Here is a 19,621-nt window from a genome sequence, read left to right as displayed (position 1 = left end):
CACCACTGCTGTATAGCATAGACTAAGTATGGTACATTAGGCGTCGCTTGCCTCATTCAATTCTGGCGAATACTTGTCGAACATGCCTTCAACAACTCGAATGTTCTCCGCCCAAAATTTGTCCCTCTCCTCATCACTCAACTCTTTTGGTCTGTATTCCGGTTTCATGAACAGGCCAAATCTAAACCACTCCAAGAATGTTTGCGTAGCCTCGCTCTCGTTCCACCGCTTCCAGTTGGGTATACTGCTCCAAAAGGCCTCTCGTAATTCATCGGCACGTTCATACTCTGGACCAAATCCATTGGGAGCAATCTTGCGGAAAAACATCTCCATTTCCCGACAGAGTGAAGCATATGGGGCGCTCTCTAAAAATTCCCAATCAATAATCGCTTGGATCTCCGTGGGTGTCTGGTTCGACACAATGATGTTGTGAGGACCCATATCTGCATGCATAGCGACAATGGGGACTGTCTCGACGACTGCTGGTATCTCATGCAAACGGGTATCGACGAAACTTCTTATGCGCTGAAGGTATTTCTCTTTGTACTCTTCAATGCCTTCTTGCTTTTCAAGAAGGACAAGGCAGCATTTGATATACGCGCGGAGATAGTCACACACCGAATGGAATGGACCGCCAAGTCCATGGTGTCGATCGGGTCCGACTCGCAAAGTGATTTGGCCGTCGATATTAGATGCGATTAGCTCGCCAATCAATCGGGGTTCTGGTAGTTGGATTTCCCAACAAGCCGAGAAAGCGAGTGCCAGTTTTCGTACAAAAATGAGTCTTTCTTTATGCGACAACCCGGCGTAAATCTGTAAAACCACCTGCCCTGGTATATACCGAGTTATCTGTCTACCCATACCAGTGGCACTTTGATGAACCAAATTCTCCTGGTATCGGATATACTGGTGGTACAGGTAAGACGTTGGGACTGATGGTTCTCGAAATCAAAGTCATGAACGAGTCCATAGATGCAACAGAACCATAATGGCGTATCTGAACCACGTATGCCACGTCGGGATCTTCTTTGACAGTGACCTTGTAAGAGGTGCTCATCGAACCGTCTGTGAATCTAGTCCAAGAAGAAAGACGTTGGCCTGTTGCAGGGAGTATTACATCTGCAAGTTCGTTTTCGGAAAGTACTATGGGCTCTGGAGTGCTTATTTTTTTGGTTCGTCTATCAATCTTGATCAAATAACGATCAACAGGAGTATCGGACCCATCAAAGTCCTCGATTGCTGCCGACCAAGAGAAAGAGGCTGGTGATGACTTCAGAAGGGAGTAACCGACCCCTTTATCTCCCACAGGTCCGATTGCAGAACCGGAGTAGATATAGGCTAGGAGGGTTTTCACACCCTCGTCTTCAGTAAGGAGGCTCTCAGACATTTTGGAGATGGTGGTAAGTAGAAAGTGAAATAAAGGCTCCGTAAACAAAAGCCAAGAGGGACATCCTTATGTCGCCGGTTTAAGTTTTGAGAGAAATTGGAAGGAGAAAGTATGTGTATGTTGTTAAGTGTGAGATAAGAGCCTCGCATATATGGCCCTTCACAGGTGTTCTGGAAGACGTGCGACTATATGAACAGTATTTGTGGCGGGACTTCCGTTCTTCTCAACCAACACAGACATTGGAATGTAAAAAGTGATCGGTGCCTAATATCCCTACAATATTCAAGGCCGGTGACTCATAAATATGTTTTACTACTGACAAAAACTCAACTCAGTGGCTTCTCTTCATGCTTCGAGTTTCTATTATTATACTTTCATCCATTTGCATGTCTTTAACCGCCAGGTTCAGCGGCTGTGCGCGAGGCAAACCTCATGGACTGGGCTTGCATTCTGAAAGCGTCGCTTTTATTATAAGTTTAGTCTATTCTATATAGATAAGCATACAATGGAGAGAAATAGACTCGTTTGTTAGTTTGCCGGGACTAGGGTCAGAGATGAAGGTCTTGCTTTCACTGACTGGCGGGGAAATTGTTATTGATACCTTCCCTAAGTACGAGTAGTTGGCCAAAGCACATACACCAAGAGCTCTGGTAGGATCTAGCATCTGGCACAGAACGCTTAATAGCCTTCTACATTTCCAGCAGCTTTTCACTAAAGCAGTAAACTTCCTTGTAGACATACATGTAGCTTGATGTATTTCACTTTATAGCCTAGAATGAACTATTTTTCTTTTCTGCCATAAGTAAAATTTAGCCAAAGCATTGCGCATCAATTCGCGATTCTTGTACAAGGCGAAGTACGTTACTCAGCTTCGCAGTGCATATTACAGGTGCGGTGAAATGTTAGACACAGAAGTGTCGTTATACCTAGGTAGGTATACATCATCCCATGACTTCGGTTGAGGTTAAAACGGCTGTGAAGATCTCCAATTGAGCACTGAGAGGGAAGGGGAGCCAGGGCTCTCACTTTCTCAAGGCTTAGAGTGAGGTTAAAGATGCTGTGAAGATGTATGAAGATGTACGAAAAGAAATGGAGATCGTCCCACCCATGCTGTCGAAGCTTGGGGTGAGAACCTATTGAATTACTATGAGGAAATATAAAACCGGCCAGGCTAACCAATAGCATACATGTATACGGAGTAGGTACAGGTATTGCATCTTGACCAGTACCCTCGCAGGCCCTCAAGGCTTCGGGTGAGGTTAAAAATGCTGTGAAAGTGCCTAGTGAATAATAATTCCATGGATGTGACAAGAATTAGGGGTTTTGGCAACCTAGACAAAACCATTAGACCAGTCATCTTGGCCAGTGCCCCCACAGTCCCTCAAGGCTTTGAGTGAGGTAAAAAATGCTGTGAAAGTGAAAATTGACTTCACAAAACCAATTGACCAGTAATCTTGACCAGTGCCCCACATGCCGCCAAGGTTTTTGGTGAGGTTATAAAAATGCCGTGAAGAGATCCGACTGTCGCTCTCAATGGATTCACTGTATGGAGTATACAGCTATTCAATCAGCGAATATGTGTGTGTTCCTGTTTATTGACGATTAATCTACTGAGAATTGAATGCCATTTAAGAAAGGTTTAATTGTCTAATTGCGATTGAGTAAAGAGCGTTGTGTATTTACATTCAAATGTTGTACCAAACGACAAAGTATATCTATGCACCACTTTACTCTGCCTTGAGTTGCTGCATTTCCGCCGTGATGCCTCCATCCTTGAAGCCCTTTAACACTTGGCGCGCAGTGCCATCCCACTTAGACTCACGAATCCAATCCTCAAGACTTTGGAGATTGGGGTTGATCCGCTTCATCTCAGCCAGGTCTCGCGTGCCCTCGTTCTTCAAAATGCTGTTCGCGAAGCCGGGCCACCACATGCTAAAGTTCTGTCCCACGGTGATTCCATCGGGATACATGCTCGACACGGGGGCGTCTGCATAGGGCAAAGTATCGACCCATTCCTGGACAGTGATGTTTTCGTAGCGGGCCTTGACGCCGGCAACACGGGACAGAGTCTCTGCAATTTCTTTGCCGGTGGAAAAGTGGCTGGTAGCCAAGAGAGTCTTGCCAGACCACTCTTCGCGGTTCTGGAACATGTGGAGCGCAAAGGCACCGCAATCTTGAAGCGTCATGAAGGGAATGTATCCGTCACCCAAGGGGAAGCGGAAGACGCGAGTGCCGTCGGAGGCAATGTGTGGCACATAAGGTCCGCCAATTAGATCCTCGTTGTACGGACCGGTAATAAGAACCGACCATACAAGCTTAGAGTCGGGGTGCGCAGGCGAAGTCATACCATCCAGATAGGTGTGGACACGACCTTTGCCATTGGTGTGGTGAGCTGCGTACTTGTGATCAAAGTTGGTCAGACGGAGATAGTAGTCGATGCTACTATAGACGAAATGGCGAAGAGTTGGGATAGTGTTTGCAATCTCAAAGATGCGGACACCAGCCCAGAGCTCGTCCGGCTCGTTGACAGTGAAGCCTAGAATGTGTTAGCAAGTCAAGTGCTTTGGATGAAGATGTGAATTTACTTACCATCGGTGTTGACAAAGACGCCGTAGCAATCTTGAAGAGCTCTCTCGACGGAATCAAAATCCATGAATGAACCCTTGACGAGCTCAACCTGGGGGTAGTCCTTGAAAGTCTCTTTAACACCCTCAGAGTCTGGGTTGCGCGACAACACGCGAACGATGAAGGGATCCTTTGCCTCGACAAGAGCCTTGACGACAGCAAAACCCTGGGCGCCGGTTCCACCAATAACGAGAATTCGCTTCTGAGCCATCTTGAACTTGAAGAAAGTTGAAAGTTTAGACTTGAGAGTAAGAATCGATGGTCAAAAGACTGAGTTTGTAGAGATGTGAGGTTTTATAGAAAACTGTAGAGTGTTTGTGTGCTTGAAATATGCTTTGTTCTGATTTGAGTGATCCAGCATTACTTGAGGGCCGAATTTCTGTGATTTATATGTTGCATCCACGCCCAAAGCGACATGTTTGGTTTGTAATCGCTGAATAGATTGGAAATCATCTCGACAGACAAATATGTACGTGGAAAGTCTAATTACAAAGAAAGAAGGAATTAGATGGTCTTGGGCATCTCTGTTAAGAAGATTCTGACATCAATAACAGCCAGGTCCCGGGAAGGATTTTCGGTCTAGGAACCCGAGATAACCTTCAATTTGCTACGGCGTAGTGTTCGAGTAACTAGATCTGAGTTAATGTCGCTTTAGCGTGCGGATTAGCGTGCGGACAGACGCCATGCAAAGAACTAGCCCGCATGTGCATCGTCATGTCCCCTGTGAGAAGCATTCCTAAGCAATGAATGATTCGTCAACGGAATGGACATGGATGGACACGACATGTTGAACGCAACGCTGAAGAGGAGTCTAGACAATTTGCCATCATTAATAAAGAAGTTGCGAAACGAATGAATAAGTAATCTCTTTTTTGAAGCTCAAGTCAACGAACAGTGTCAATGTGACATAGCTGATGGCGATTATTAAACTCTTTTATTTTCACGAGTCAATGCGATTATTCGATAAAAATTTGTATTCTCCCCCTTCTGGAAGCGCAGAGTTCAGAAAAAGCTCCATGTCTGTAGAGTGCATGATATTTACTTTATGCCTTTTACAACCACGCTTCTATGTGCAATGGAGAAGTCAATTGAGTAGTACAGCTGTGCTGTTTGTGTTAATGTAAGAGATTCGTTTTGCTTTAGCTAATTAAACAACACTAAAACCTGTGCTCAATGGATGCCTACAGTTGGAAAAGATGCAACTTAGATTGGTAGGGCCACCATGAATTGCGAGAAAAGCATGTTTCTGACCCTACGAAAAGCAAGTCTTCTTGAATGGAATCTCAAATGTGATTTAGTATCATAGAGATGACCGAAGGTAGTAAATGCGTTATGATTTCCCCTAGTCGCCATATGAAGTCTGTCATATATATTCATGGAGCTTCATTCATCGACAGTACTAAGCCCTTCAGTTGGCTACCTTTCCATCTCATGAGTCGTGGTCTCATATAGTCGCCAAGAATGGAGCCTGCTGGTATTTGACTTTATTATACTTACGTCAAACTGATACAGATCTGTACGTCTATATATAGAGCACAAACTACCAATGTTTTTCAGAGATGTCAACCTCATTTACATCAACGCCGTCCTTAAACCACCGCTCATCATTAGAAATCTTAACGTCATTGCCACTCATCTGTCGCTTTCTCATCAATCCATTGTCCGCAAAGGTCCAGTCTTCAAGACCGTACGTCCGCCACCACTGGCCCGCCTCATCATACCACTCGTACCAAAACTGCACCGCAATCTTGTTATCTGTAAAAGCAAAAAGTTCCTTGCGCAGCCGATAGCCGTTTTCTCTCTCCCATTTTTTGGTTAAAAACTCCTTGATGGCGTCTCTACCCTGCAGAAACTGGTCACGGTTGCGCTAGATTGAGTCCGGCGTGTAAGCTATTTTCACGCCATCGGGATTTCTAGGGCTTGTAAGCTGGAGTACGACTTATTCACATAAATTGCTTCATTCACCTGGTATTCCATGCATCTTGGGCCACCTTTACCTTCTTCTGTGCTGTTTCAGCCGTGAACGGTGGGTAAGGTGGTCTTCCTTCTTGAGACGACATGGTTATCGTTGTGAAAGCTAGTGGTTTCGTGTTATTACACAGTGATTTGAATCTGCTCTTCAACTAGACGACACAGAGAGCGAGTATGACTTCTTATATACACATTCACCAAGTTAATACGAATCTTTTGATAACCCCTCATCTATACGCCCGACGACCACCTGCAGCCCCCACTACCCGGAGAGGAGTAAGACCTAAAGCTATCTATTTACTTTAGGCCCTCTCAACTCAAATGTTCCCATACAATTAACGTGCCAATGGAAGAGAGAAATCCCCATGGTTCCATTTCATTATGACGTGTTTCTTCAAAGACCTAAGGAATTGCCTGTCCCTCCGCTGCCGCTCGACCCGCCAGACTATGCAGTTCGTTTCGAAGAAACGTGCCATTGAATTCAATTATTTCGCTCTTACCCTAGCATTTAGAGAGAGAATATTAGCATCCAACTGATGAACTTTGGGGGGGCCTATAGAATCCACACTTACACTCGTAGTTCGCGCAACACTTTCTCGTGCCTCCAACGCAGACGCCCAAGCACTCCATCCTTGAACATCGTCACGAACAAAACCCCGAAACTCTCGAATGATAAAGTCTCTCACAGCCCAAGGAGCGATAGCTGCGTCTACGAGACTGAACTGCTCTCCAAAGAAATATGGACCTTTAAATTCTTTGGAGATCGTCGTGAGTAATTTTTTGAAGTCCGTCAGAGCAGACACCTGCTTTTCAGGCTCGTGTGGCTGCGCTTGTAAAAGTCGAAAGAATGCCGGAACAACATCCCTATTAATGTAATCAATCCACAACCTGGCAATAGCTCTTTGATAGGGCTCTTCCGGCATCAATTTACTGGACCCGTATTCTTCATTTAAGAACTCATTGATGATAAGAGAGTCATGAAGCGGCTTGCCATTTACCTGAAGTCCCGGTGTTAATCCCTTTGGTGAGATTTCTGTCCAAATAGTTAGCACCGCATCTCAAAAAGCGACAAGTGTCCAAATAACGTACCTAGAAACGAAGCCCCTTTAAGGTAAGGATTGACTTCCTTATACTGATAAGTCATACCAAGCTCTTCTAGGACAACCCAAGAGCGTTGTGTGAATGGACAAAACCATCCTGCCCAAAGGACGGTATTAGCTGGCTTTTCATGTTTTTTAACCGTCTCAGCCGCCGTAGATGTAGCGACCGGGTGGTATTTTGGGATGAGTATTGCTATTTTCACCGTAGAATATTGCTATTTTCACCGTAGTAGTCCGTAACCGTACTAAAATTGATGTGCACACACCATCGGTCCCATTAATCCACACCTAACTACAGTGCGGTGCCCTGGCACACCACGTACTTGACAACTTTACACAAGACCTTCAAGATCGCGGAGTTCAAGATCGCAAAGCTAAGGCCGTCACAGAGCCGCAGCCGGGGTGCTCCGTCACAGTCGACGAGGGGCTCGCAGTTACGCCCAACTTCGCGGGTGACTAGAACTACAAGAGGACACAAAGCTGCGATAGCTGCCGCCGCCCTTAAGACGGACCCTGAGTTATCCCAACCACTTAGATCGACGAGCCAGATGAATTAGCCGGCCCGTGGGAAGTGGTTAAATCGAATTGGGAGGGTCGAATTGGAAGGGTCGGAATCGTCATTTTTGAACGAATTGGTGCAGATTAATAGTCTATAGTGTTGTGTGTGAAATCTATGTTGTATGATCTTCCTTCCCAGTGTGCTGCACTGTAACTTGGTGTATGGGTGTGGTAAGTGCGATCAATGGGGGTAAATCTAGCTTGTGATGTGGACCACTACGGTGAAAATAGCAATATTCTACGGTGAAAATAGCAATACTCTTTGGGATTGCCTTTTGCATGATTTTCTTGTTGGCTAATCGTGAGATGCTTGCGACTGACTTTGACATTCTAGTTGATTGAGCCATGAATGGAGATGCAATTTATTTGAACAAATAAATAAAGTCTAGCGCTATTTAAATACTTATACTAATGTCATACTAGTGTTTCCGATGATTCCACGTCCATTCCAATAAATAATGTTATTTTTCTTCCCTTAGGAGCTTTCTAAGTTGAGGCAACAACTGGGGCGACGCCATCACACATGGTGTCATTCTCTATTTGCACTTTAGGGATCATCTAAGGTAAAAAGTTTATCCCGATTATTCTAGAATATCGGCATGCTCGTACTCCCATTTAAGCAACCTTCGCGCTGATTCATGATATGGTGAGCTATTGAACAGGGCAACACTCTCGAACCAGTCTTATGAGGAATGCCTCCAGATGTGCCTTTAGCCAATCAGGAGTGGCACATAACTCCGAGTTGAGTGCGGCCTTGGTACGCTATTAACAAGGTTCCACAGTTGGCGACTCCGAGTAAGCTCGAAATGGAATCAGTAATTGTGATTAGTGATCGTGTCTAGACAGAATGTTGGCCGACAGACGGATTATTAACCCCATTCAAAGTTTATGTTCGTTACGTCAAGAGAGCAAATCTCGCTGCCAGTCACTGGTTCCTTAACCCCGAGATGAGTGCGAAGCAAGGTGCTAGGAGGCGAATCTATTTGATATACAAAAGGCTGTGGAATATTGATTAGATGACTACCTGGTAGAAAGAGACATACTGGTTCTACTGCTCGGTCTTATTATATACAGAGAGAATTGTCTCAACTATTCTAGAAAGATGGTGACCTCGTGGAAAAATAAATGACATGAAATTTGCCATCAACTACTACTTGACTGCTAGAACTTCAATATAATTGTTCATAAAGTAGCTCAGGTGTATCTCAATACTATCCAGAAACCTTACACCATCAAACGCTTCTTCAATAAAATGCCTTTCAAAAGGTCATATCCACATGGCCGCCATGAAGGCGAGGTGGCCGTATACAAAATGCTCAAACTCCCCATCGGCGGCGACCCCACGAGCTCCGGCCTCCCGATGAATCACGCTGTTCGCGCAATGCAATCGCCTCTCGTGGCACTGGGGACACTCGACAACAAAGGCCGGCCGTGGACAACCGTTTGGGGCGGTGATATCGGCTGCGCAAGGCCCGTGGCAGAAGACGTGCTGAGATTCGACAGCAAAGTTGACACACAACATGATCCTGTCTTCAATGCCCTGCTCGGAAGTGATAACGGCAAGGCTGGTCATGCAGTGCTTCAAAATGACAAGAAGAGGAAAATGATGGCTGCATTGACTATAGATCTAGAAGGACAAGACCGTGTCAAGCTCATGGGCAAGATGCTTGCAGCCATGGAAGACAAAGACGGGAGAGTTAGAATCGCTATGGACATAGAAGAGAGTCTTGGGAATTGTCCCAAGTATCTCAACCGAAAGGAGATTGTACCGAATGATGCCCACCCCGTATTAATATCACAGAAACTACCACTGCCGCAAGAAGCTGTGGACTTGATTGGCAGAGCAGACACGTTATTCCTGTCGAGCACCAACGGAAAATCAATGGATACGAATAACAGAGGCGGCCCACCTGGCTTTGTAAGAATTATCCAGAATAATGAGGACGGAGTGGTTCTGATATATCCAGAGTGTGAGTACATATCCATTCATCGTTTTCGACTGAAGTATATGCTAACCATGGTTCAAAATCGCAGTCTCCGGCAACAGATTATATCAGAGCTTAGGAAATCTCAAAGTAAACCCACTGATTGGCATCGTCGTTCCTGACTTTGTCACTTCCGACGTCCTATACCTCACAGGCTCTGCAACGATCTTGGTAGGAAAGGATGCCTCCGATTTGCTCGTTAGAACACAACTGGCCATCAAAATCAACGTCACAGATACCAGATTCGTTCGATCTGGCCTCCCATTCCGCGGAATCCCAATAGAGTACTCACCGTACAACCCTCCTCCACGATATCTGGTCGCGGAACAATCCGAGAGCACTGCAAAAGCATCACAAAACAGCACCGATCTTTCTGCAAAGTTTCTGTCCCGGGAAATCCTCACGCCAACCATCAGCCGCTTCACATTCAAGCTCTCATCACAGAAGCCGATTCCGAAATGGTATGCTGGGCAGTACATAACATTGGACTTTGCGCCGCAGCTTAATCGAGGATGGTCTCATATGAGAGACCATGATCCGCAGAGCTTGAACGATGACTTTATTCGAACCTTTACTGTTTCTAATACCCCGCAAGAGCCTGAGCTTCAAATCACCATCAAGAAGAACGGACCTGCCACGAATTTTCTTTGGAGGCATAAAGCCGATACACCCTTGAAACTGTCTGTGTTGGGATTCGGAGGGCAAGAGTCTTTTCGTATTCCCGTTCAAAAGGCCTCTGAGGAATCACCATCTTCTGTCTTCATTACGGCTGGCGTGGGGATAACGCCACTGCTTGCGCAAGCTCCAGCACTCATCAGTGCAGAATCAGATTTCGACGTGCTCTGGAGTCTTCGTGGAGAAGATCTAAAGTTGGCAGTGGATTCTTTTAAAAGAATTGACGGGCTGGCAGCTAGAACAAAGCTTTTTATCACAGGTGATCGTTTTGATGGTAAGCTGGTGAAAGAGGTCCAGATTTTGGGATCTGAGATCGTATCCCGGCGACTATGTGAAGACGATCTCGAAACATTGAAGGGGGCGGAGCGTAAATTCTTTCTATGCACCGGGCCAACGCTGTTGCAGAGGGTGAAAGGATGGCTGACCGGTGAGCAAGTGGTTTGGGAAGATTTTGGATACTAAAAACCAATAGTTAAATATTGTCTTTCGGTACTATAAACAGCGATTGAGCACTGTAGCATTGATCAGATGGGCGTATCGTTTGAACCTGTTGACAAAAAGGTCATTGATGTTTGCCGAAATGTTATGTAGTTATGTACTCTTGTTTTATCGTCTTATATACATCAAGTTGAGACTGAGGAGGGAAAAGAGGGGAGTCAGTCGCTGTTGTTTGACAGCATCAATGGATAACCTATGATTCTGCTCCGCGCCAATTAGCACCTCAAAAGAGATATTTTCATTCTAGGTCGAATACGCTCAACTTACACATTGGTCTTCTCTATCTTACAAACCCTGTTTATCTGACACAGGTTGCGTATTTATTTGTACAAGCTATCGGCCGATGTCCTTACTCGGCGGAATCGATCGAATTCGTCTAATGGTGGTTGAACATTCAGGTAGAACAGCTCACCAGAGCGTACCCCTCTCTTTTCTCCTCTTTTCCGTCTATTCAACTCGTCAGCTCATCGTTAATTCGTATCAAAGCTGACGCCTATAATTGGATTCGACATACCCAAGCCTGTTTGCAATCGCGATACGCCCTACGCCATGCCGTCAGCTTCCTACTTACAATGTCGAATAAAGCTGCCATTGCCACAGCTCAGGAGGGTAGAACATACTGAAAATACTCTCCGCACATCGACTTGTCGCCGTTATTCCGATACAAGCACTTATAACTCCGCTGCGCCGCTTCTTGACAAGGATCGTAGAATTCGCTTTTCGATTTACTATGGAATGGTCAGTTAGCATTGAGCAAGGATGGGGAGACGTGCATCGTTCAGCTCAGCTAAATTACCTCTCGAATTTTTGCTTCGTCTCGTCGGTCCAGGGACCCTCTTTGGAGCCTTCTGATGGCGTGGCCATGTTATCTCGTTGTGCCTTTATATACGATGTCACTGAGACGGGACAATGTTCAAGGTCGGATTTCAGTGAACGAGTTACAGGTGATTTACATCACAGTGCAGTCACCTGACCCCTGTCGCAGCTCCGATAAGCTCCCCTTATCGCGCTAGCTCCCGCGAAAAGAGGCCAGCTTGGACATGACGCCAATTGGTCTCTCCGTCAGTCGCGAGACAAGTTGAGCTTCAACCAAATCCAGACATTCAATTCCACGTCTGCCCTCCTCCCTCTTCTCCGGATCAAATACAACAAAAGGGGGAAGAATTACACAACACCACAATAAGAGAGAGAAGCAAGGGAAAACACCATTCAAAATGCTCTTCCTAGGCAATCTCGTCTACGTCCTCTGCCTCCTCACAAACGCCCTCGCCATCCTCTCCGACGACCGCTTCCTTGCACGCATCGGCCTCTCCACATCCACATATGACCCTGCCTTTGGCGCCGGCGCAGATGCCAACAGTGTCAAGGCCAAACTTGTCGCTCTGATCGCCAGTGTTCGTATGGTTATGCGACGTACGTCCTGCCCCCCTTCTCCTTACACTTCGACCTCGGAATCCCCCGCCATTATGCGCATGTCTATAATCCAGGGGCTGTTGAGAGGGTAACTGAACCATGATACTAACATGATGAATAGCGCCATTGATTATAGTAAACACATTGATCATCCTTTACGAGCTGGTACTGGGCTAGACGACAGGTTGAATGCCTCAAGATATTTTCGATTCCGAGCACCGCACGCGCTTTCAGTGGGCGGTTTCATGGTAATAGCGACATTCATCGAATCCCGAGAGCACATTTGGGCTTTTACGCGGAGCAACACAACGGCGCAGCATGCATATAAATGATGGGATGGTTATTGCGCGGGCGATCTCTTGGATTTAATAGATTTGCGCGGGCTGGTCGCCAAAGGTGGTACCTTTCAGTAATTTAGAGAGTCTAACGTCATGTCTTTAGAGATACCTGCTAGGTGTCTATGAAAAGAAAGACTTCGTGGACACGTAGCGCTGTGCTGGCTGCTATATCAAACGAGCGACTGCCGGTGCTGCTTCTTGTCTGGAGATTCACGAGGTGATGCTTGATACTGGGCTTGAGCACTTTGCAATTTTTCTGTATAACTCATCTCATGTATTAGTTAGTCTAATCATACTCCTCATACCACAATCAGTATTGATTTGTGTATCAACCTGTTTTTGACATGCTTGACATAGCAGTGAAAAAAATGGATAAGCATCATCTATTTCAATCATAAATTCTTCTATTAAAATTTTAAGCCAGTCTTGACCTGCTCAAGAAATCTTGTTTACTTTTGGAAACATAAGCTTCATTAATCCATCATCAAGCTTCATTAACCCATCATCATCTGACCAGGAGACATCCACATGCTAGCGGATCTCTTCTTGCGCTGGAGAAGACAGTGTCTTCCCCACTTCCGTCTGTACTTTTCGGGGACGGCGTCGATTTCAGGAATCCACAGTGTGCGTGCCAAGAGATGCGTGTTGGCGGCGTCGAGAAACTCGACACACTTGACGACCTCCCAGTGGTTCTTGTCTGCAATGTAATCTGGCTCTCTGCGTGATACCGATTTCTTTCCCCTGAGGGGATATTGGGTATCCACAAGGAAAGAGCACATGCGAGGCTCGACATATTTGCCCGCATCTTCTTCGTTGCGGTCATTCAGACCCTTTGTTGGCAGCCAAGTGCCACTCCAGAAGCCGAAGCCAGTCCCGGCTTCAGAAAATTCGCCAGGCAACAGGCCACGGAACTCGGAACGCAGGAATTTGGCATGCATATTACGCGGGAGGAAGTAGGATGTTGGGAAGCGATACCATTCTTTTCCGAAGCAGATATTGTCTTCTTCTGCTCCAAACGTATTGCCTGATCCATCTCCCCAAAGCGGAGTATAGATCTTCAGAGGGGCCGAATACGCAGAGTATATGCCGTAGATGCGAGCGATGCTGATATTGACGGAGAGGAGAAGGACGAGGGCAACAACGAGAAGCTTAAGACGACCCGAGATCTTTCCAATCAACGTCGTAGCATTTGGAGAACCAAGAGTATATAAGATGATGTGCACCGATATCGCGGCGTTGATGGCGAGGAAGGGGTAGGCCGGGTACATGAACCTCTCCTCCTTGTGTGGCTGCGCGGTGAAGATTCCTAGCCACATGTAAAAGGGCGTGACGAAAACAACAGTACGCAGCCCGCTGGATAGGTTCTGTGAGGTCCTGGAGAAGGTCTTCTGCAGGATGAAGAGTGGCAATGCCAAAAGGGCGAGGATAAACCAAACGTTAAAGTTCAACGCAAGATTCTTGAAATAAAAGGTCCAGGGCTCAGTTCCGTAAAGATCAGGGCCGCCAGTCTTGGAGAAGATGTTGTATTTGACAATATTCCATGAGACAACCACCGACTTCTTGTAAAAGAACAGGTTGATGAGAAAGTCGGAAAACTGGTGGCAATAAGTATAGTGTTCAACATATGGCAACGAACATGAGACGACTTACCAAAACCAGAAGACCAGCGATGACACCACGGATGAGTCGGATAAGAGCTTCGATAAAAGAGGTTCTGTCGCTGAACAGGACCAGAATGAGCTCTTCAAGGAGATACGGCGCAGAGAGGGCGGCAGCAAAGGGCCAGCCAAGAACGCCAGCCACGGCGAACCAAGTTATGCCTTGCCACGTCTTCAAACCACCCCGCCAGTTCATGAAGGATGCAGCGCCGAGCATCCCCATGTACATGGCAAAGCTGGAGGGCAAGAAAGCTGCGCTCGCATGGAAGTTTCCTGGACTCAGGATGGTGGCAACAAGGAAGACGACGCCAATTCTAGCATTGAGAGCTAGACTGATGCCTTGGTACAGGATAGTCTGGCAAATGGCACAAAGGAGCGCCAGGCCATAGCGAATGAAGTAGAATTCGGAAACCTGAGGAGATGAGCCAGTAGCTCATTTGCACAGACGGGAAAAAGACTCACCTTGGTAGACTGGGGCAGTATTCTGCGGACATTGCCCACAACAGCATGAAGTGCTATGTAAAGCCAGCTCCGGATGGCGTAATCTGGTGAGTACTCCCAGGTCTGCAGGCCATAGCCATGTGAGAGATAATGTGCCGGCTCCCAGTAATTGAACGTCTCGTCACAATCCTGAATTGGCGCAAACAGGGCCGCAATCATGCTGGCGCTGAAAAAGAGGTAAAAGGCCGATATGGGCTTAATGCTATATGCACTTGGCCGCCTGGTGATTCAAGGACGCGAATCAGCAGCTGCGCTCACAGGCGGTTGAGTGAAACATACTTTTTCTTTGCGTGGCTGGCATCGGGATGCTCGTAGGCCGCAGGAGTGGCCCTGTCTCTGTCTCTCTCTCTCTCCCTTCTAGAACTAGACTTTGACGATGACACCTTCTCGGATTTCTCCTTGTCCTTGGTAGTAGTTTTGGGCGCCATAGTCGCGGATGCAACAGTTTGATGGCTTTGGAGAGTTCACGATGTTTTTGTTTATGTTGGGGTCAAGATCCACTGGCGAAAGAGGATGGCGGTGAGGCTTGTTGAGCCGCGGTGGCGTTCGGTGAGCCGGTGACCAGCCCACTTGTTCTCTTCTCTTCACCTGAATGATTCTGCAAGTTCGCGCTGGAGGCTGGCGGGCTGAAATGCAGCGAGCCATTCCTACACTGGTTGGTCCGCCCCACATACCGCTCCGAGACGCCATTCTGCCTGTGCTATTCTTTTTTTTCTTATCCGACCGATAACAGCAGCCCAGAGCATTGATTTCTTTCGCCTTTGCACTTCTGCAGCTCTTCAATCAATCACGTCAAATTCGGTACTGGACTCTCTGGGACCGACCGATATAATTGCAATCTTTCAATAGTGCTATTATATTCTCATATCCATTGTATCATAGACGGCGACTCTCTCACTTCGTTTTTTTCATCCGTCAGGACCTCCAAGATACCCAAGGCCGTTCCTCTTCTTCGGCGCAAAACTTCTTCTCCAAACTACACACATTCTCGTCGCCACCATGTCCGGCTTCCAGATCCCCGGACTGGGCCAAGCAAAGGCGAATGAGGTGCTGCCGCCGCTTCCAGCTGATCTCGCAATTGCCGCTGCGAGCGCCGCAGAAGACAGCGAGATGACTGGCGCAAATCCAGCCACGCTCGAAACAACTTCGTCAGCCACAGAACAACATAGCGAGGCCGCCAAGGACAGCACCTCTGACCCAGATGCTATGACAATCGACAAACCTGAAAGTCCGCCTTCTTTGACACACGCTCTGGAAGCAGCCCTTGGTGGCCTAGACAATCCTGATGCGAACCAACAGGCTCCCGCACCCGAAGCAGAGCAGGTTCCCTTACAACCCGACCAAAGCGAACACCCCGAATGGGAAATCGACTCCTCTCCATACGAATCGTCAGACTCTAGCAGCTCTGACTCGTCATCCGATGATGACGACTCTGACAATGAGGGATACGAACCTCTGGGCATCGAAGAAACAGCACGGCTTCTGATGGAGACAGAGGGAGGCTCTGATGATGAGGGAGACAGAGGGAAGGCTTCTGGGTCTGGATATGTACGGACAAAGAATGAGATTCCTGACGAAATTATCCCCAAGCCGGATGTGACAATCACCCCCGAGATGGCAATCGAGGAGCTCGGTGCCATAGAGCATATTGTCGAAAATATCATGCTCATCAAGGCTTTCACCCCCGGAGAATATCAAGTCTTGGACAGCGGATCTGTCCTGTGCAACGCAGAGAGGGTTGTCATCGGAGTCATCGCAGAGACGATAGGCAAGGTATTGCAGCCGATGTACACGGTAATGTTCAACACAGCAGAGGAGGTGAAAGAGCTTGGGTTGGAAGTCGGAACGAAGATATACTATCCTGTCGATCACGCATCATACGTTTTCACAGAACCTCTGAAAAATCTCAAGGGCTCTGACGCTAGCAACCTGCACGATGAGGAAATCGCCGATGAAGAAGTCGAGTTTTCAGATGACGAGAAGGAAGCAGAATACAAACGGTCATTGAAGCAGAAGAAGAAGGACAAATGGAAGAGCTCTGGTGGAAAGGAGGGTAAACAGCCTCACCCGCTGCGCCAGGAGCTCTCGGCAGATGGTAGCCTGAACTACGATGAGGAAGATGATGGTCCATATAAGCCACTGGCTCGACCTGTTGGCTTTGGAGCAGGCCCCTCATCGACTGAGACTCATGAGCCTTCTCCCAGACAAGGTTTCTCTAGAGGAGGTCGGAGAGGAGACTCTCGGGGCAGAGGCGGTCGTGGAAGAGGTTCTGGCCGTGGTGGTAGGGGAGGCTTTGGCCAACCCAGGGATGGATATTCTCTCCCTCTTCAAAGCAACCAGAACCCTCAGGCAGGAGTGCCTGCGACCAGCTCATGGAACTTCAACCCTGTTCCACCTACCAACTCCGTGCCATCTCTTCCTCAGTTTGGCTTCCCCCTTCCTGGGTGGCCAGCACAGGGTCAGCCAGCACCTTCTGCAGTACCGCCCCCACCTCCAGGCTGGCCCGGATCTGCCCAAGGACAAGGTCAGGCGCCCAATGGCGGAGCATTCGTCAATCCCGCATTCTTTGCAGCTCTGATGAGCCAGATTCAGGCACAAACCGGGCAGGGTGGGTGGAACGGCCAGGTCCCACCGCCTCCTCCGCCACCTCAGCAGTAAACGATGTAGGCTGCAAATTGCATATAAAATTGGGAGTTTTGGGTCGAGGTAGAGTTTGGCTTTAGCTACTATGTAGTATTCAGGCGTTTGGGTACGGCTTCCGGATGTGTGGACTTTGTTGGTCATCTTCGATGGTATTGATGGTTAGACTCATGTATCTCATGCGTATCTCATGGTCATATCGGACAGCACTTGTACTTGAAGATGCGCTAACCAGATCAGATCTTTGCATATAGTCGTATGTATACTGCGATTAAAAATATGCAGACATCTGTAAACATACCTACATACACACTATCCCGTGGTTATTCATCTTCTTCTGAAACCAAGTAATTGTTTAGTATAAGTGCTATTGTTTGCTCGCATCTTATACTGTCCTCAAGTTAGGTACTTTGTCGAGACTCGGTCCCCCGGCATCATGCCGCATTACCAGTTACGGCAAGGCGGCCCCCTACCCCCACCGTCCCTGAAGACGTAGGCCCAGCCCCCTGTAGAACAGTGGGGATCTGTGACCTATCCGGTCAGCCTAGGTTGGAACCTTTGGTCGTCGCATCACCTTTGCTCTCCTTCTCCGGTCTGCTTATCTCCATCTCTCCCTCTTCCTTCACCTCGAGGAATTCTGCTACTCAGCATCATCATCATCACTATAATCCTACTCTTCCATCATATCAAACCACAATGAAGTTCCTACAAACCTCTCTTATCGCGGCCGCCCTGCCTGCTGCCCTCGTCAGCGGTCGCTTCGTCATCGAGAACGAGGGCGACAATGTTCAGCTCGACGAGCCGGCCAAGTACCTCATCGAGCTGAGCCCTGGCGAGACGCAATGGGTTACTGAGGAGGACAAGTGGGATCTTAGACGTGTATGTCCATCTCTCCGAAGCCTGTTCCGCAGCTTCAATATCCCCAACTAACATCTTTATCTGGTGTAGAACGGCCAAAACTTCATGGACATCACCGACACACAAGAGCTGGGCACTCTCCGCGCTCAGACCCAGAGCCAAGCTTCGGTCGCGTTTCCCGACAAGTGCGTCAAGCAGAAGGAGGTTGGTGAGCTGGCTGGCCACTTGACCAAGGATGGGATGCGCAGGAATCTCGAGAAGCTGACCAGCTTCCACACCCGATACTACAAGTCCGGCTACGGCCGGCAGTCGTCAGAATGGGTCTTGGAGAGGATCAACGGTATCATCAAGGATGCTGGCGCCGAGGACACCGTTACTGCGGAGCACTTCGGCCACTCATGGCCTCAGAGCTCTGTCATTGCGAGAATCCCTGGCAAGACCAACACTACCGTCATTATTGGCGCTCACCAGGATTCCATCAACCTGTGGCTCCCCTCAATTCTGGGTGCTCCCGGCGCCGACGACGATGGAAGTGGCACGGTTACCATCATGGAAGTATTCCACACGCTGCTGAAGGCCAAAGACGTTGTCGGCGGGTCTGCACCCAACACTGTCGAATTCCACTGGTACAGTGCTGAGGAGGGCGGTCTCCTGGGCAGCCAAGCCATCTTCCAGTCGTACGAGAAAGAGGGCCGTGACGTCAAGGCCATGCTCCAGCAGGACATGACTGGCTTTGTCCAGGGAACCGAGGACGCAGGCAAGCCAGAGAGCGTTGGCGTTATCACCGACTTTGTTCACCCTGGCCTCACTGCTTTCATCAAGAAGGTCATCGAGGAGGTAAGTTGATTTTATCTATTCTTAGAAAATCTGTACAAAGCATTGTTAACACTTTCCTACAGTACTGCAGCATTCCCTGGGTGGAGACCAAGTGCGGCTATGCTTGCTCTGACCACGCCTCTGCGTCAAAGGCCGGTTACCCTTCGGCCTTTGTTATCGAGTCTGCATTCGAGAACTCGGACCAACACATCCACGGTACCGACGATCTCATCAAGTATCTGTCTTTTGACCACATGCTTGAGCACGCCAAGATGACTTTGGGCTTGGTCTACGAGCTCGCATACCACGACTTTTCTTCAAAGGAGGTTGAGGAGCCATCAGAATTGTAAATAATATAATACCAGTACCGACTTGTGCATGCCTAAATGGAGGAAATTGTCCCGTTTGAGCATTGTTAAGAATATAATTATTATACAAGATCTTGAGATGATAATCTGCCCCGTACTGTAGAGTCACGCCGAACCTTTTGGTCTAGTGTTCTTTCTACGCCATCTTGTCTGGCTCGTAAACTGTCTAAATATCCAGTTCTCTTGCTCTTGAGATCTACCTTTGCAGGCCTTTGTGTCTTGTAGGGCCC

The 19,621-nt window shown here is 47.8% G+C and overlaps 10 protein-coding genes across 10 annotated transcripts; 4 read left to right on the top strand and 6 right to left on the bottom strand.

Moving 5' to 3' along the window:
* Positions 1–36: 36 nt before the first annotated feature.
* On the bottom strand, positions 37–1,387 carry M431DRAFT_520901 (hypothetical protein; the record flags this gene model as incomplete). The annotated part of the gene is given in 2 exon segments (XM_024920450.1): positions 37–888; positions 908–1,387. The coding sequence occupies 2 exon segments, from the start codon at positions 1,385–1,387 to the stop codon at positions 37–39; spliced, it is 1,332 nt and encodes a 443-aa protein (XP_024773664.1).
* Positions 1,388–3,114: 1,727 nt separating this feature from the next.
* M431DRAFT_6243 (hypothetical protein) lies at positions 3,115–4,223 on the bottom strand (the record flags this gene model as incomplete). Its single annotated transcript, XM_024921613.1, has 2 exons — positions 3,115–3,923; positions 3,977–4,223. The coding sequence occupies 2 exons, from the start codon at positions 4,221–4,223 to the stop codon at positions 3,115–3,117; spliced, it is 1,056 nt and encodes a 351-aa protein (XP_024773663.1).
* A 1,329-nt stretch (positions 4,224–5,552) lies between these two features.
* Positions 5,553–6,072, bottom strand: M431DRAFT_495939 (hypothetical protein; the record flags this gene model as incomplete). Its single annotated transcript, XM_024917436.1, has 3 exons — positions 5,553–5,879; positions 5,913–5,925; positions 5,978–6,072. 3 exons carry the CDS (start codon positions 6,070–6,072, stop codon positions 5,553–5,555), a joined length of 435 nt encoding a protein of 144 aa, XP_024773662.1.
* A 313-nt stretch (positions 6,073–6,385) lies between these two features.
* M431DRAFT_495938 (hypothetical protein) lies at positions 6,386–7,922 on the bottom strand (the record flags this gene model as incomplete). The annotated part of the gene is made up of 4 exons (XM_024917435.1): positions 6,386–6,478; positions 6,556–7,016; positions 7,073–7,276; positions 7,901–7,922. The coding sequence occupies 4 exons, from the start codon at positions 7,920–7,922 to the stop codon at positions 6,386–6,388; spliced, it is 780 nt and encodes a 259-aa protein (XP_024773661.1).
* A 971-nt stretch (positions 7,923–8,893) lies between these two features.
* M431DRAFT_88324 (hypothetical protein) lies at positions 8,894–10,763 on the top strand (the record flags this gene model as incomplete). The annotated part of the gene is made up of 2 exons (XM_024923895.1): positions 8,894–9,632; positions 9,676–10,763. The coding sequence occupies 2 exons, from the start codon at positions 8,894–8,896 to the stop codon at positions 10,761–10,763; spliced, it is 1,827 nt and encodes a 608-aa protein (XP_024773660.1).
* A 444-nt stretch (positions 10,764–11,207) lies between these two features.
* On the bottom strand, positions 11,208–11,663 carry M431DRAFT_495936 (hypothetical protein; the record flags this gene model as incomplete). The annotated part of the gene is made up of 4 exons (XM_024917434.1): positions 11,208–11,246; positions 11,314–11,341; positions 11,420–11,527; positions 11,596–11,663. 4 exons carry the CDS (start codon positions 11,661–11,663, stop codon positions 11,208–11,210), a joined length of 243 nt encoding a protein of 80 aa, XP_024773659.1.
* Positions 11,664–12,013: 350 nt separating this feature from the next.
* On the top strand, positions 12,014–12,389 carry M431DRAFT_6238 (hypothetical protein; the record flags this gene model as incomplete). The annotated part of the gene is made up of 2 exons (XM_024921612.1): positions 12,014–12,212; positions 12,334–12,389. The coding sequence occupies 2 exons, from the start codon at positions 12,014–12,016 to the stop codon at positions 12,387–12,389; spliced, it is 255 nt and encodes an 84-aa protein (XP_024773658.1).
* A 655-nt stretch (positions 12,390–13,044) lies between these two features.
* M431DRAFT_495933 (glycosyltransferase family 22 protein) lies at positions 13,045–15,137 on the bottom strand (the record flags this gene model as incomplete). Its single annotated transcript, XM_024917433.1, has 4 exons — positions 13,045–14,145; positions 14,201–14,620; positions 14,671–14,929; positions 14,989–15,137. 4 exons carry the CDS (start codon positions 15,135–15,137, stop codon positions 13,045–13,047), a joined length of 1,929 nt encoding a protein of 642 aa, XP_024773657.1.
* A 95-nt stretch (positions 15,138–15,232) lies between these two features.
* On the top strand, positions 15,233–17,671 carry M431DRAFT_509012 (hypothetical protein). The gene has a single exon (XM_024919217.1). The coding sequence runs from the start codon at positions 15,709–15,711 to the stop codon at positions 17,365–17,367; it is 1,659 nt and encodes a 552-aa protein (XP_024773656.1). The 5' UTR covers positions 15,233–15,708; the 3' UTR covers positions 17,368–17,671.
* A 68-nt stretch (positions 17,672–17,739) lies between these two features.
* Positions 17,740–19,481, top strand: M431DRAFT_531589 (hypothetical protein). The gene is made up of 3 exons (XM_024920834.1): positions 17,740–18,228; positions 18,298–19,044; positions 19,107–19,481. The coding sequence occupies exons 1-3, from the start codon at positions 18,046–18,048 to the stop codon at positions 19,371–19,373; spliced, it is 1,197 nt and encodes a 398-aa protein (XP_024773655.1). The 5' UTR covers positions 17,740–18,045; the 3' UTR covers positions 19,374–19,481.
* Positions 19,482–19,621: the final 140 nt, after the last annotated feature.

The sequence above is a fragment of the Trichoderma harzianum genome (assembly GCF_003025095.1).
Source record: "Trichoderma harzianum CBS 226.95 unplaced genomic scaffold M431scaffold_7, whole genome shotgun sequence".
NCBI classification, from domain to species: domain Eukaryota; kingdom Fungi; phylum Ascomycota; class Sordariomycetes; order Hypocreales; family Hypocreaceae; genus Trichoderma; species Trichoderma harzianum.
The sequence above is the reverse complement of the archived record's forward strand: the minus strand, read 5'-3'. Positions and strand labels throughout refer to the sequence as shown.

What these genes read in the sequence shown, in the direction of transcription:
- M431DRAFT_509012 (XM_024919217.1), top strand. Translation starts at nt 15,709, where the DNA reads ATGTCCGGCTTCCAGATCCCCGGACTGGGCCAAGCAAAGGCGAATGAG.
- M431DRAFT_531589 (XM_024920834.1), top strand. Translation starts at nt 18,046, where the DNA reads ATGAAGTTCCTACAAACCTCTCTTATCGCGGCCGCCCTGCCTGCTGCC. An exon ending in ACAAGTGGGATCTTAGACGT is followed by an intron (nt 18,229 to 18,297) that starts GTATGTCCATCT and finishes TATCTGGTGTAG; the next exon opens with AACGGCCAAAACTTCATGGA. An exon ending in TCAAGAAGGTCATCGAGGAG is followed by an intron (nt 19,045 to 19,106) that starts GTAAGTTGATTT and finishes ACTTTCCTACAG; the next exon opens with TACTGCAGCATTCCCTGGGT.